This window comes from Mobula hypostoma, chromosome 1, assembly GCF_963921235.1.
Source record: "Mobula hypostoma chromosome 1, sMobHyp1.1, whole genome shotgun sequence".
NCBI lineage: Eukaryota > Metazoa > Chordata > Chondrichthyes > Myliobatiformes > Myliobatidae > Mobula > Mobula hypostoma.
Window position 1 is genome coordinate 16,639,241 of NC_086097.1, and position 15,554 is coordinate 16,654,794.

At 42.5% G+C, this 15,554-nt stretch overlaps 1 protein-coding gene across 2 annotated transcripts in view; it reads right to left on the reverse strand.

The window, feature by feature from the left end:
- LOC134344335 (YLP motif-containing protein 1-like) overlaps positions 1 to 9,387 on the reverse strand; it is a 123,204-nt gene extending 113,817 nt beyond the window's left edge. For both annotated transcript variants that reach the window (XM_063043945.1, XM_063043937.1), the window contains exon 1: positions 8,765 to 9,387. In XM_063043945.1, the coding sequence (XP_062900015.1) occupies positions 8,765 to 9,187 (423 nt within the window). In that variant the 5' untranslated portion in view covers positions 9,188 to 9,387. The remainder of the gene's footprint in view (positions 1 to 8,764) is intronic.
- Positions 9,388 to 15,554: the final 6,167 nt, after the last annotated feature.

Below are 15,554 nucleotides of genomic sequence, written 5' to 3' on the forward strand. Positions count from 1 at the left end.
TCTGGTGGAATTTCGGCAGGACTGTTTTTAGGTTTGCATGGTTAAAATCAACAGCGACAATAAAGATACCATCAGGGTGTTTCGTTTGAAAACCACTGATGGCACTGTAGAGCTCATGCAGCGCCTCACCAGCATTAGCAAGGCTTAAGAATAGAAACAACTATCAACACAATTATAGTGAACTCCCTAGGTATATAAAATGGTCTGCACTTCACAAAAATGAACTCAATCATCAGTGAACAGTGGGATGCCATTGTTAAAAGTGTCCATACACCAGTTCTTATTTACGTAAATACAGATGCCACCACCACAGAGTTTGTCTGAGATTGTTGGATTCCTGTTGACCCGAAATGTGCTGAAATCCTCCAGCTGGATCACCACATCTGGAATGATGTCCTGAGTTTCGATGAGAATCAATGTGCAGTTCTTCATCTCTTACTGGTTTAGTCTCAGGCACCGGTAGTCAAGTTCATTTTCAAATGAATGAATGTTTGCCAGAAAGAATGACAGGAGAGCTGGGCTGAAGGGCTTCAATCTGAGTCTCTCACAGATCTGAGTAAGCTTCCCCCCCTTTTGCTTTCTAGTGCACTGCTTTCGATGGCATCTTCCATGGATGACTGTCACAGGCAATAGTGTGTGCAGTAAGCTCAAGCTGCAGAGCTTCTCAGCAGTCCAACAGTTTACTAAGGAGATGGAATTCTGTGCACAGTATATGTAATAGCCAGCAGTATGTCCCAAAGGATGAACTATTACACCAAGAGACTGAATGGTTGCTACATCTGAACGTGCCACCATCTTAAACTGAAAATGTTAACTAGATGGGCAAGACAGCACAGCTCATTGGGCTGGCGCATAAATAAAAAAACTGAAAAAATAAAAATTCACATAAGCTTGCTTAAATTCTTCTGAGACAGAAGTCTAACCTTGAAACTTACAAGCAAGTCAAATACTGCTGAATCTCACGCTTTGGTGTGGACTGCAGAAATGGCATTTTGTCTCTCTCTCTTTGGTGAATGTTTTTATAGTTTTACACCAATTTTTTCTTACTTTACAGTATTGTCGGCATGAAAAAGAATATGATGGAAGAACAGCTAGGTCATGTTGTACATCAGCTTGTTATAATTTCTAGCCACTTATAATACTTCATCCTTCTACTTATCCCTACAAAACTGAGCCATGATTGCTTCTTCTTTGGCAGGTCCTCAGCATCAACAATGATTTGCTTGACTTTCTTCCACTCCAAAATGTACAAGTGCTGCGGTGGAGAAGGCTGCTGTAGGAAAACCACTCTTCCACATGGGGGAAAGTGCCAAATAGCAGACAAGTGGGTTGCTTATGAGGTGATGTGCTTCTCCCAGGGTTTATGCATGCTCCAGGTGTATGTGCAAAGTCCTCAAAAGTATCCCAATGCTCCTTCTCCACTTTAAGTCATGCATTGGAGATTTCAAGCAGGCTGCAGAGACAACGCATTCAAGGAGGCTTTGAACAGATCCTTGAGTATCTTCCTGTTTGCCTGGAAATTTCTTCCCATGAAAAGCTGGGAAAAGTGTCTGTTTTGAGAGCCTGGTGTCAGACATGTGAACTACGTTGCCTGCCCAAGGTAGTTGAATGAATATAATTGGACTTCTCCCCTTCCTTTCCAGTCCTGAAGAAGGGTCTCGCCCTGAATCGACAACTGTTTTAGCTTTTCCATAGATGTTGCCTGGCCTACTGAGTTCCTCCAGCATTTTGTGTGTGTGTTACTTTGGATTTGCAGCATCTGCAGACTTTCTCATAATAATTAGAATCTCAGTGCTGAGGATACTGGCCTGGGATGAGACAGCATCTATGGAAGAGTACAGTTAATGTTTCAGGCCGAGACCCTTCATTTGTTTTTTACTGTTGATCTGCTTACTCTTCCAGGACATCTGGAGGATTCTGCTGTATTCTGAATGGTTGCTTCACTGTCTTGTACAGAGATACCGATGCACAAGACTGGAAAGGCTGCAGTGGGTTGTAAACTAGCCTCCCCAGCATTGAGGGCCTCCACAAAAGGCAGTGCAAAAAAGGCGGCATTCATCATTAAGGACCCTTGTCATCCAGGACATTCCTCTTTTCATTACTACCACCAGGGAGATGGTACAGGAGCCTAAAGACACACACTCAACATTTTAGAAATAACTTCTATTCCCCCCCCCCATCAGATTTCTGAACAGCCCATGAACACTACTCCCCTTTTTACACTAATTATTTTTTATATATTCTTTTTGTATTTATAGCACTTTCTATGTATTGCACTGTACTGCTGCCATGAAACGACAAATTTCAGTGATAATAAACCTGATTCTGATACGTAACCTCTCATTCAACTTGTCTGGATCACTGTGAGATCCTCCTCACACCTCATATTCCCACCCAGAAAGAAATATCACATTAAGTTATCTCATCTAATCATTGATAGAGATTATGAACGTCGGGAGGCCAAGCTGTATAGTAAATTATTATTAGTAATTACCTAAAATACCAAAAAAACTCCTCCTTCCTATCTGTCCACCAATTTTCAATCTATGTTAGTATACTACTGCTAGTTGTACGTGGTTTAATTTTGCAGGACAAAGTTCAAAGTTAAATTTATTATCAGAGTACATACATGTCAAATCTATACAATAGTAAACATGATCAATGGACAACAAACTGCAAATGTGGATATAAACAGTTATAAACAATAAGCATGAAATAACAAGACAAAAGAATCCTTAAATGAGTGTAGTTATCCCCTTTTGTTCAAGGGCCTGATGGTTAAGGGGTATTAACTGTTCTTGAACCTGGTGTGCAAGTCCTGAGGCAGCTGTACCTTCTATTTGATGGCAGCAGTGAGAAAAGAGCATGACCAAATCTAAATGCATTAATCGATGGCATGGTAGTGGAATATTATTAAAGCACCAGCAACCAGGGTTCAATTACACTGCTATCTGTAAAGAGTTTGTATGTCCTCTCCGTGACCGTGTAGGGGTTTCCTCCCACATTCCAAAGAGGTATAGATTAATTGGTCTCATGGGCTTCTGAGGCTGGAAGGGCCTGTTACTGTGTTGTATCTCCAAATTAAAAAGATCTGTTGTTTTTGTCTTATATATTCTATCAGCTACATTGCCAAATCAACTCTGGTAAATTTGTCAAATACATTTTCCTTTTCATAAGTCCACCCTGACTTTATCTATATTTTAATATTGTCTATATTTAAAATCTATTTAATATTTTAAGAATTTTCTTTTTATATATCTATTTTGCACCACCTGCCTGCTCCTCATGGTGGTCATCCATTTGTCTGGCTCAAACTATAGTGTGAGTACCTTCCTGAAACTCTGAACTATAATATTGCTGTATGCGCCACAGTGAGTCCAATGATGCATGCCACCACAGTAACAGGGCCCTTCCAGCCCACCGAGCCCATACTGCTCAATTACACCCATGTGACCAACTAAACCACTAACTCACAAGTCTTTGTAATGTGTGAGGAAACCCACAAGGTCACAGGGAAAAATTCTTACAATGATGGATTTGAACCCAGGTTGCTACCACTGTAATAGCATTACACCAACTGCTACACCAGCATGCCGCGCAGTGTGCTCACATCCTTTACAAAAGATTCTAGCATTCCCTCACTACTGATTTTAGGCTAAACTGAATGTAGTATCTGCTGTTTGCTCTCCCTCCCTTTCCTCAAGTAAGTGACCAATATCTATTCCATGCCCAGACTCATACATACGATTATTTTGACCCTATCTCATTTGGTTTTTACAAACAAGAGAAAATCTGCAAATGACAGAAATCTAAGCAACACACACAAAATGCTGGAGGAACTCAGCAGGCCAGGCAGCATCTATGGAAGAGTACAGATGACGTTTTGGGCCAAGACCCATCATCTGGTTTTTACTTTTGAACTGTGTAGACTGGCAGCAAAGGAGGAGGAACTATGACTGCTAAAAAGTGTGCTTCAGGTGAGGAATTGCTTATTTTCATACTGTGAGGCCTAGCATCAAGGAGGAGGAGCAGTGACCATTTAACCTGTGGGCTTCAGGTGAGAAACTGAAAAAAAAATTTGTGCTATGAGGCCTAGCAGAGAATAAAAGGGAGGCAGGCTCTACCACAGCAAGCATTTTCAGAAAGTCATTCCTGAGTTAAGGGAAGGTAAGATTTCCCCCCTTTTCTTTAGACCACTAGTTATTAAAGGAGCAGTAATGCCAGTCAGTGGAGTGGTATGCTCTGGTTCTCAGATGTGCAAGATGAATGAATATTAAAATGTCCCTAATGACTATATCTACAGGAAATGTGTACAGCTGTAGCTCCTCTCAAGATGGCACGCATCATGATGTGACAGCTGGTCACATCAAAATTTGAGCCGCATAAATGGATAACTGCTAGGAGGGGCAGGCAGGTAATGTAAAAGCTCCCAGTAGCTGTTTCCTTCTCAAACAAATATACTGTTGGAGAAGGTAGTCCCTGAGGAAAAAATGACAGCAGCAGCCGGATCAGTGGCATCATTACTGTCGTACAGCAAAGTCTAGCCAAGCAAAAGTGATCAAGAATTCTTTAGTCAGGGGCATTAACAAGCTTAAAGAGTGTTTAAAGAAGAACCTCTAGCCTTTCATTCCTGGGATCCTGAGATCATTCTTATAAACCTCCTTGGACTCACTCCAGAGCCTGCAACCCTACACTTCCCCATGCCACTTCTTTGCCCACTCTCCCAATCTGTCGAAGTCCTTATATAAACACCCTATCTCTACAACACCAACTGTTATGCATCTATCTTGCTAATATCTTCAAACTTCGCCAAATATCATCAGTTCCTTCATCCAGATTAATGTATATAATGAAAAACTGAGATCCCAACATCACCTCCTGCAGAACTCTACTGGTCACCTGCAGCCACCCAGTAAACACCCCCTTTCTCTCCACTGACTTCTGACAGTCAGTCAATCTCGTATTCACATTAGTGCTTCACCTCTACACTACGGGCTGTTAACTTGCTTAGACCACAAGACCATAATATATAGGAGCAGGATTAGGCCACTTGGCCCATCAAATCTGCTCTGTCATTTCATCACGGCCGACCCATTTTTCCTTTCAGCCCCGATTTCCTCCCCCCCCCCAACGCTGTATCCCTTCATGCCCTGATTAATCAAGAATCTATCAACCTTTGCCTTAAACAGACATAAATACCTGGCCTCCACAACTGCCTGAGGCAACAAATTCCACAGATTCACCACTCTCTGGCTAAAGAAATTCCTCCTCATCTCCATTCTAAAGGGATGCCCCTCTATTCTGAGGTTGTGTCCTCTGGTCTTAGACACTATAGGAAACATCATCTCCACATCCACTCTATCAAGGCCTTTCACCATTTGATAGTTTTCAATTAAGTCACCCCTCATTCTTCTGAATTCCAGTGAATACAGGCCCAGGGCCATCAAATGCTCTCAATATGACAAGCCATTTAACCCTGGAATCATTTTTGTGAACCTCCTTTGAACCCTCTCCAGTTTCAAAAGATACTTTCGAAGATAAAGGGCCCAAACCTTCTTCCAATACTCCAAGTGAGGCCTCACCAGTGCTTTATAAAGTCTCAATCAGCCTCTTGTGCAACATTTTGTCAAATGCCTTCTGAAAATCCAAATGAATAACACCCACTGACTTTCACTTGTTTAACTTGCTTTGTTGTCTCCTCAAAGAATTCTAACAGATTTGTCAGGGTACATCTCTCCTTAACAAAACCTTGCTGAATTTGTTAAACACACAAATTGCTCAAGGAACTCAGGAGGCCAGGCAGCATCTATGGAAAAGTGTAAACAGTCGATGTTTCAGGCCAAGACCCTTCCTCCAGACTGGAAACAGATGAGAAGTCAGGGTAAGAAGGTGGGGACAGAGGGGAGCAAGAAGTACAGGGGAATAGGAAGTACAAGGTAGTAGCTGATAGGTGAAACCAGGAAAGGGGAGAGTAGTAAAGAACTGGGAAGTCGATTGGTGAAAGAGATAATGAGCTGGAGAGGACAGAAGGCCATGGAAGAAAAGGGAGGGGGAGGAGCACCAGTGAGAGGTGATGGGCAGGTAAGGTGATAAGATGAGAGTGTGAACTTCCCAGCTCTTTACTTCAGCCCTCCCCCTCTCCTAGTTTCACCTATCATCTACCACCTTGTACTACTTGCTCCACTCCCCCACCTTCTTACTCTGATTTCTCATTTCTTTTTCCAATCCTGAAGAAAGGTCTCAGCTCGAAATGTCGATGCTGCCTGGCCTGCTGAGTTCCTCCAACATTTTGTGTGTATTATTTTGATTTCCAGCATCTGCAGATTTGCTCTTGCTGAATGTGCTATTTTATCATGTATTTCCAATTACTCAGAAATTGTTTCTTTAATAATGGACTCTAAAATCTTATCAGCCAGCCTATAGCTTCCTGTCTTTTGCCTCCCTCCCTTCTTGCAATTTTCCAGTCCTCTGGGGCCCACCCTAACCCGAATTCCTGAAAGATCACCATTAATGCTTCTCAAATCTATTCGCTACCTCCTTCAAAAACTCTGGGATGTGGTCTACCTGGTCTAGATGATTTATCCATCTTTAGGCCATTCAGTTTCCCCAGCACCTTCTCCAGTAGTAATGCCAAATGAAAGCCACAAACTAATCAGTCATGATCTTATTAAATGGCAAAGCAAATTGGAGGGACCAAGTAACTTACTCTTAAAGTGTACCCTTCTGCCTTTGTGTACAGCTATAGCAAAAAAATCCAGTGTTTCTTTGGGAAAAACAATATAAAAATAATGACTGGTTGTTCTATCTGATACAGTTAGATTTGTGCAGTTCTGTTGTGTAGTTGGCTGCTGAGTCCAAATTGTGAGCATCAGACGTCCACAAGGACATGCAAAACTGGCTGATCTGGAAGTGGAACTACTGCTATTGCTTTCCTTCTTTGTCGGGTAGTGATTAGTACTGCTTAGTATCTCTCCTCCAGGATGTTGTGAGCAGTTCTAACCTCAGCTCATTGGCCACTCTGTTCTTGCCATTCTGGTACAAACCCAGCATGCGTAATGTTAGCTTTCATGCAATCTTTGAACCACTTAAAGGGCCTATCTCAATTTTTCTTGCCCAGCAAAAGCTCACCATATAGTAGATATAATATAATACTGCCAAGATATAATATAACTCTACCCAATTTCTTAATTTTGTTGGAATAGTACTTACTTAAAATGCAACACTGTGCAGAAGTCTTAAGCACAAGTTTAAAAAAATCTGTAAAGGGAAGATGCTTTCAAAAATAAAGAAATGAAACATTTCTAAATATCAAAAGAATTACTATAAGGAGCAGTAAACAGTAAAAAAAACTAATTCAAATCAATATTTCGAGTGACCACCCTTTGCCTTTAAAACTGCATCAATTTTCTTAGGCACACTGTTGAGCAGTTTTAAGAAACTTAGCTGGTAGGTTATCCAAGCTTCTTGGAGAACTTGTCACAGTTCTTCTGCAACCTTAGGCAGTCCCGCTTGCTTTTGTCTCCCCTGGTAATCACAGGGTCTCAATTATGTTTAGATCAGGACTCTGTGGAGAATACACCATCTGAAACCATATGAAGAATCTTGGGTGGTTAAGACTTTTGCACAGTACTGTAAATGGTATCTGGCATGCAGGAAAAAAATCCTGTATTATCATTTTTTCTTTGAAGTAGTGTAACATTTCACTTCTTCCCAAATCAAAGCCTGCTGGCTAAAGAAAAGCTTAATGTATCTGTATTAATCAAATGAAAAGTAACCTAGATACAGTTTGCAGAGGAGTTTCCAATCTCAACATACCACTGTGCAGTAACAAAACTGATCTGCTACGAAATGATCACATTACTCCTATACCCTTCAAATAAAAGGGCTTAATAAATAAAACTGCAACATATCACCATCAGGAAATTCACTGGAACTGAAACACTAGTAAGTATAATTTGTACACTAGTTTAACTTTAAACACAAGAGATTCTGTAGATGCTGGAAATCCAAAGCAACACACACAAAATGTTGGAGGAACTCAGCAGGTCAGACAGCATCTATGGAAATAAATGAACAATTGACATTTCGGGCTGAGACCCTTCAGCAGGACTGGAAAGGTAAAGGGAAGATGCCAGAATAAAAAAAAATGAGGGGAGGAGAAGGTGTAACAAGGTAGAAGGTGATAGGTGAAGCCAGATGGTTTTCTCTGGGTCCTCTGTTTCCTCCCATAGTCCAAAGAGATACTGGGTAGGTTAAATGGTCACTGTAAATTATCCTGTGAATAGGTTAGGGTTAAATCAGGGTTGTGGGGTGGTGCGGCTTGAAGGATGGGCCTATCCAGCGCTGTTTCTCTAATTAAATAAGTAGGAGTGGAGCACCAGGGGAGGTGACAGGCAGATGGGGAGAAAAGGTAAGAGGCCTGAGGGAAGGCATTCCAATCTCATCAGTAGGTAGCCATGATCTAATGCAAAACTTGCAAACTGGCTGACTAGAAAGAAATTGGCAACATACAATCCCCTTCACTGACTGACCACTGTTTAGTGCTACTATATAGTGACATTTTTAATGGTTCAAACGGGAAAACGTGGTTCTGTTCATGCAATCCCGAACAAAATTTAAGATCAGAGCATTTATTATGTGACTTTTCATAAATGTTCTTACATTATTTTAGCATCAGGATGACCTGTTTTTGTTTTGACATTCAACGTACATCTTTTTAAAAAATAGATGTAAGAGTTGTGTTTATTCTTTCTTTTTATCTCACCTGTAAAGCCACGGCGGAGTAATCTGGATGTTGTTGAGTGGATTGGCTACTCTGGGTGAGTTGGCTCGGGGCATTGCTGGTGTCCCAAATGTTCGGTGGAGGTTGTTGCAGATGAGGTGGTAAAGGTGGCGGTGGTATTGACGGTGGTGGTTGGTGCTGATGGGCAGGATACTGCAAGACTGACTGCAACTGCTGCTGGTGCATTTGCTGCAACTGCTGCATCTGCTGGAGATGCTGCTCCCTTAGTGTCTGGAAGTTAGACGTTAAACCGGTACTAGGGACCGGCGGGGGTACGGTGGTGGGACCAACAACGAGCCCCGGGGCCGGCACACGCGGCGCAGGAAGGAGCGGCGGCTGAGCAGCTCCGCCATAGTATGGAAGGTGCGCCCCTCCCCCACCATACCGACCCCATGACGGATACATCGAGTGTAAACCTTTAGCCAAACACGTTCAACCAACGAAAGTAACTCGATGGGTGTAAAATGTGCCGGATGTTATCACAACTCTGACAGATTGCGCTGTCGAACTGAAGTCGAAATATCCGACGACAGGCAGTCAATATTTCAGACTCTCCTTCATTCTCCCCTGACGAGCGCCATCACAAACAAAATGAAAAAAGCAGACGGTCGGGCGTCATCGCGTCACGTACTGTACGCGCATTCGTAACACGCTCGTCGTCGAGCGTCCAACGTCGGACCTGACGTCGCCAAAGCGCCTTGTGATCCCGCATGGCGCAGGTTTAGTTGACACTGAAGTTGGTGCTGTTGGCAGAGCCAAACTGAGAAGTAGCACATGGCGTTCAATGCGGAAAAATGTGAAGTGACTTACTCTGGAAGGTCGAATTTGATGGCAGATTACAAGGTTAAAGTCAGGACTCTTTGCAATGTGGGGGGAGGGGGAACAGAGAAATCGCGGGGTCGATGCCCATTGGTCCCTCAAAGTTGCCACTCTGGTTAGACCATACTTTGGAGTATTGAGTTCAGTTCTGGTCACATTATAAGAAGGATATGGAAGCTTTGGAGAGGGTGCTGTCTGGAATAGAGATCTTGTCTAATGAAGATAGGACTATTGTCCTCAGTTAGGGAGGATGAGAGGAGACTTGATAGAGGTGCATAGAAGGCATAGAGTCCTAGAAAAGTACAACATAGAAGCAGGCCTTTTGGCCCATTGAAAGCATGCCAAACCTTTTAAACTGCTTACTCCCACTGACCTGCACGGGGACCATATCCCTTCATACCCCTACTACCCATGTACCTATCCAGACTTCTCTTCAATTTTGAAATTGAGCTGGGATGCACCACTTGTGCTGGCAGCTCATTCCACCAGTCTCAAGACGCTCTGAGTGATGACGATTCCCCTCGTGTTCTTTAACCTTTCATCCTTTGCCCATGACCCCTGGTTGTCTTCCCACCCAACCTTTGGAGCCGGCTGGCATTCACCCTATCTATAGCCCCTCATAATTTTGTATACCTCTATCAAATCCCCTTAATTGTCCATGTTCCAAGGAATAAAATCCTAATCTATGCAATTTTTCCTTATACCTCAGGTCCTCCGGACCCGGCATCATCCTCTTAAATTTTCTCTGCACTCTTTCAACTTTATTTATACTTTTCCTGTAGGTAGATGGCCAAAACTGCTATGACATTACTCCAAATTAGGCCTCACTAATGGCTTGTACAACTTTGGCATAACATCCCATCTCCTATACTCAGTACTTTGATTTATGAAGGCCAATGTCCCAGAAGCTTTCGTTACAGCCCTATCTACCTGTGATACCTCTTTCAATTGAGTTATAGACCTGCGTTCCCAGATCCCTTTGTTCTACTGCACTCCTTAGTACCTGACCATTCACTGTGTAAGACTTGCCTTGGTTGGTCTTAATGAAGTGTAACAGCACACATTTGTCTGTGTTAAATTCCATCTGACCTTTTTCAGCCCATTTTTGTAGTTGGTCCAGATCCTGCTGCAAACCATGATAGCCTTCCTTGATGTCCACTACGCCCCTAATCTTGGTGTCATCTGCAAATTTGCTGATCTGGTTAACCATATTATCATCCGGGTCATTGATATAGATGACAAACAACAACAGACCCAGCACATTTCCCTGCAGCCCTCCACTATCTGCAGGCCTACAGTCAAAGAGGCAACCATCTACTACCAATCACAAACGAGAAAATCTGCAGATGCTGGAAATCCAAGCAACACACAGAAAATGCTGGAGGAACTCAGCAGGCCAGGCAGCATCTATGGAAAAGAGTACTGAATTGAATTGATTTTATTTCTTCCATCCTTCACATACATGAGGAGTAAAACCCTTTACGTCTCTGTCTAAATGTGCAATCATAGTAATTTATAATAAATAGAACGGTCAATGTAACATAGAATACACTTAAATCAGTGTGAGTTAATTGGTCTGATGGCCTGGTGGAAGAAGCTGTCCTGGAGCTTGTTGGTCCTGGCTTTTATGCTGTTGTACCATTTCCTGATACCGCAAGTTGTACTCTTTTCCATAGATGCTGCCTGGCCTGCTGAGTTCCTCCAGTATTGTGTGTGTGTTGTATCTACTACCAATGTCTAGACAAAGCCAATGTCTAATCCAATTTACTACCTCAGCTTGAATGCTGAGCAACTGAACCTTCTTGACCAACCTCCTATGCGGGACCTTGTCAAGTCCCTTGCTGAAGTCCATGTAAGCAACTGCCTTGCCTTCATCCATTTTCCAGGTAACTTCTTCAAAAGCCTCTATAAGATTGGTTAGACATGACCAAGTGTACACAAAGCCATGCTGATTATCCTGAATCAGTCCATGTCTATCCAAATACTTATATATCCAGTCTATAATTTCCAGGTTTATTTTTAAAGCCTTTCTTAAACTGCAGAACAACATTATCTATCCTCCAGTCCTCTGGTACCTCACCTGTCACTAAGGATGATTTAAGTATCTCTGCTAGGGCCCTTGCACCTTCTGCACTTGCCTCCTGCAGGGTCTGTGGGAATACCTTGTCAGGCCATCGGGATTTATCCACCTTAATTTGCCTCAGCACAGCTAACACCTCCTCCTCTGAAAGCTAAAGAGGTTCCATGGAGTTGATGGTGCTTTGCTTTACTTCTATGTCCGTCTTCTGAGTAAATATGGACGAAAAAATACATTTAAGGTCTCCTCACTCTCTTTTGGCTCCACACATGGATTACCATTCTGATCTGCCAGAGGACCAATTTTGTCCTTTGCAATCCTTTTGCTCAGTATATCTGTAGAATCCCTTTGGATTTTCCTTCACCTTGTCTGCTCATGCAACCTCATGTCTTCTTTTAATCCTCCTGATTTTTTTCTTAACCATTCTCTTGTCTCCAATAGCACCTCATTTGTCCTTACCTGCTTACAGCTGTGATGTGCCTCCTTTTTTCTCAATCAGCCCTTCAATATCTCTTGAAACCCAAGGTTCGCTACACTTGTTATATTTACCTTTTATTCTTACAGGCACATACAAGTTGTGTGCTCTCAAAATTTCACTTTTGAAGGCCTCCCACTGTTCAAGTACACTTTTGCCAGAAAGCAGCATGTCCCAATCCACACTTGCCAGATTCTTTCTGATAGCATCAAAATTGGCCTTTCTCCAGTTTAGAATCTCAACCCACAGACCAGAGCTATCTTTTTGCATATTTACTTTGAAACTAATGGCATCATGCTCACTAGATGCAAAGTGTTCCCCTCCACAAACTTCTGTCTCCTGCCCTGTCTGATTCCCTAATAACAGATCAAATATCACACACTCTCACCTTAGGATTTCAATGTTCTGATTATGGAAAACTTCTTGAACACATCTGACAAACTCGATCCTATTTGGTCCTTTTATAGTATGGGAGTCCCAAACAATATGTGGAAAGTTAAAATCACCAACTACAGTATAACAACCTTATGTTTCTTGCAAGTCTGTGGTCTCTCTACAAATTTGTTCCTCTAAATCCCTCGGACTCTTGGGTAGTCTGTAATATAGCCCCATTAATGTGATCACACCTCTTATATTTCCCAGTTCCACCCATAACACCTCACTATAGACAAGTCCTATAGTCTATCCTATTGTGTTGGTCACGTGGCCAAGCGGTTAAGGCGTTTGTCTAGTGATCTGAGGGTCGCTAGTTCGAGCCTCAGCTGTGGCAGCGTGTTTGTGTCCTTGACCAAGGCAGTTAACCATACATTGCTCTAGTGTCTGTCTGAGGAGTGGCACCCCACACAGACTTCCAATCTGCGCCTTGTAAGGCATAAAAATGCCCGACGCAGGCTTCTCATGGTCTGAGTCGACGTTCCCTCCTATGGTCAATCCTGATGGAGCATCACTGTCCCTGACAAGTAATGCCACCCCTCCTTCTCCCACCCTGTCACGTCTAAAACAACAGAACCCCAGTCCTAGCCCTTCTGTAACCAAGTCTCACAATAATGTGTACAATATCCTAATTCCATGCCTTGGGCTCATCTGCCTTTCCTACAATACTTCTTGCATTTGCGTTTTGCAATCTTGCATTGAAATATATGCAGCTCAGGACATAGTCTATCTATTAGGCATAGATAGGCAGTATGCATGTACTCCTCAAACCCCTTCCCCCACCCCCACCAGGCTGGCAACAACTAATAGGAGAGGAGATTGTTTTAAGATGATTGAGAGAAAGTATGGGTGGAATATTAGAGGGAGATTTTTTTATAGTGAATAGTAAGTGCATGGAACATCTGACAGGATGGTAGTTGAGATAGATACATTAGGAACAAGTAGGAGACTCTCAGATAGGCATGTGGAGGAAAAAAAATGGAGGGTACGTAGGAAAGAAGGGTTAGATTGATCTTAGAGGAGGTATAAAAAGTCGGCAGTATTGTAGGTCTGTACTGACCTCCCTCCAAGGTTTTCACCCAGGGAGCCAATTAGTGGCAATGTTGCTAAGCAAACAAAGTGCTAACACTATTGATCACGTGAACCACAGTTGAAAATAAATTTATTATCAAAGTATATATACGTTATCATATACTACCTATCCTAAGGTTCATTTTGTTCTAGGCATTCTTTAAATACAAAGAAACACAATAGTATCAATGAAAAACTGCACACAACAAAGACAGACAAACAACCACCATGCAAAAGACAACAAATTGTGTAAATTCAAAAAAAATAAGTAAGTAAGAGATATTGAAAGCAGAGTCCTGGAAAGTGAGTCCATAGGTTGTGAAATCAGTTCAGTGTTGGAGTGAGTGGAGTTATCCACTGTGGTTCAGGAGCCTGATCATTGAAGGGCAATAACTGTTCCTGACCTTGCTGGTGTGGGTCCTGAGGCTCCTAGTCCTTCTTCCTCATGGCAGCAATGAGGAGAGACCATAGACTCAATGGTGGAGGTCTTTGATGAGAGTGACATAGTTAATTCAGAAACAAAGGTTCTGAACTTAGAGGGGTAACTTTGAAGGTATGAGACGTGAATTAGCTAAGATAGACTGGCAAATGACACTTAAAGGATTGACGGTGGATATGCAATGGCAAGCATTTAAAGGTTGCATGGGTGAACTACAACAATTGTTCATCCCAATTTGGCAAAAGAATAAATCAAGGAAGGTAGTGCACCTGTGGCTGACAAGAGAAATTAGGGATAGTATCAATTCCAAAGAAGAAGCATACAAATTAGCCAGAGAAAGTGGCTCACCTGAGGACTGGGAGAAATTCAGAGTTCAGCAGAGGAGGACAAAGGGCTTAATTAGGAAGGGGAAAAAAGATTATGAGAGAAAACTGGCAGGGAACATAAAAACGGACTGTAAAAGCTTTTATAGATATGTAAAAAGGAAAAGACTGGTAAAAACAAATGTAGGTCCCCTGCAGACAGAAACAGGTGAATTGATTATGGGGAGCAAGGACATGGCAGACCAATTGAATAGTTACTTTGGTTCTGTCTTCACTAAGGAGGACATAAATAATCTTCCAGAAATAGTAAGGGACAGAGGGTCCAGTGGGATGGAGGAACTGAGCGAAATACATGTTAGTAGGGAAGTGGTGTTAGGTAAATTGAAGGGATTGAAGGCAGATAAATCCCCAGGGCCAGATGGTCTGCATCCTAGAGTGCTTAAAGAAGTAGCCCAAGAAATAGTGGATGCATTAGTGATAATTTTTCAAAACTCGTTAGATTCTGGACTAGTTCCTGAGGATTGGAGGGTGGCTAATGTAACCCCACGTTTTAAAAAAGGAGGGAGGGAGAAACCGGGGAATTATAGACCGGTTAGCCTAATGTCGGTGGTGGGGAAACTGCTGGAGTCAGTTATCAAGGATGTGATAACAGCACATTTGGAAAGCGGTGAAATGATCGGACCAAGTCAGCATGGATTTGTGAAAGGAAAATCATGTCTGACGAATCTCATAGAATTTTTTGAGGATGTAACTAGTAGAGCGGATAGGGGAGAACCAGTGGATGTGGTATATTTGGATTTTCAAAAGGCTTTTGACAAGGTCCCACACAGGAGATTAGTGTGCAAACTTAAAGCACACGGTATTGGGGGTAAGGTATTGGTGTGGGTGGAGAATTGGTTAGCAGACAGGAAGCAAAGAGTGGGAATAAACGGGACCTTTTCAGAATGGCAGGCGGTGACTAGTGGGGTACCGCAAGGCTCAGTGCTGGGACCCCAGTTGTTTACAATATATATTAATGACTTGGATGAGGGAATTAAATGCAGCATCTCCAAGTTTGCGGATGACACGAAGCTGGGTGACAGTGTTAGCAGTGAGGAGGATGCTAAGAGGATGCAGGGTGACTTGGATAGGTTGGG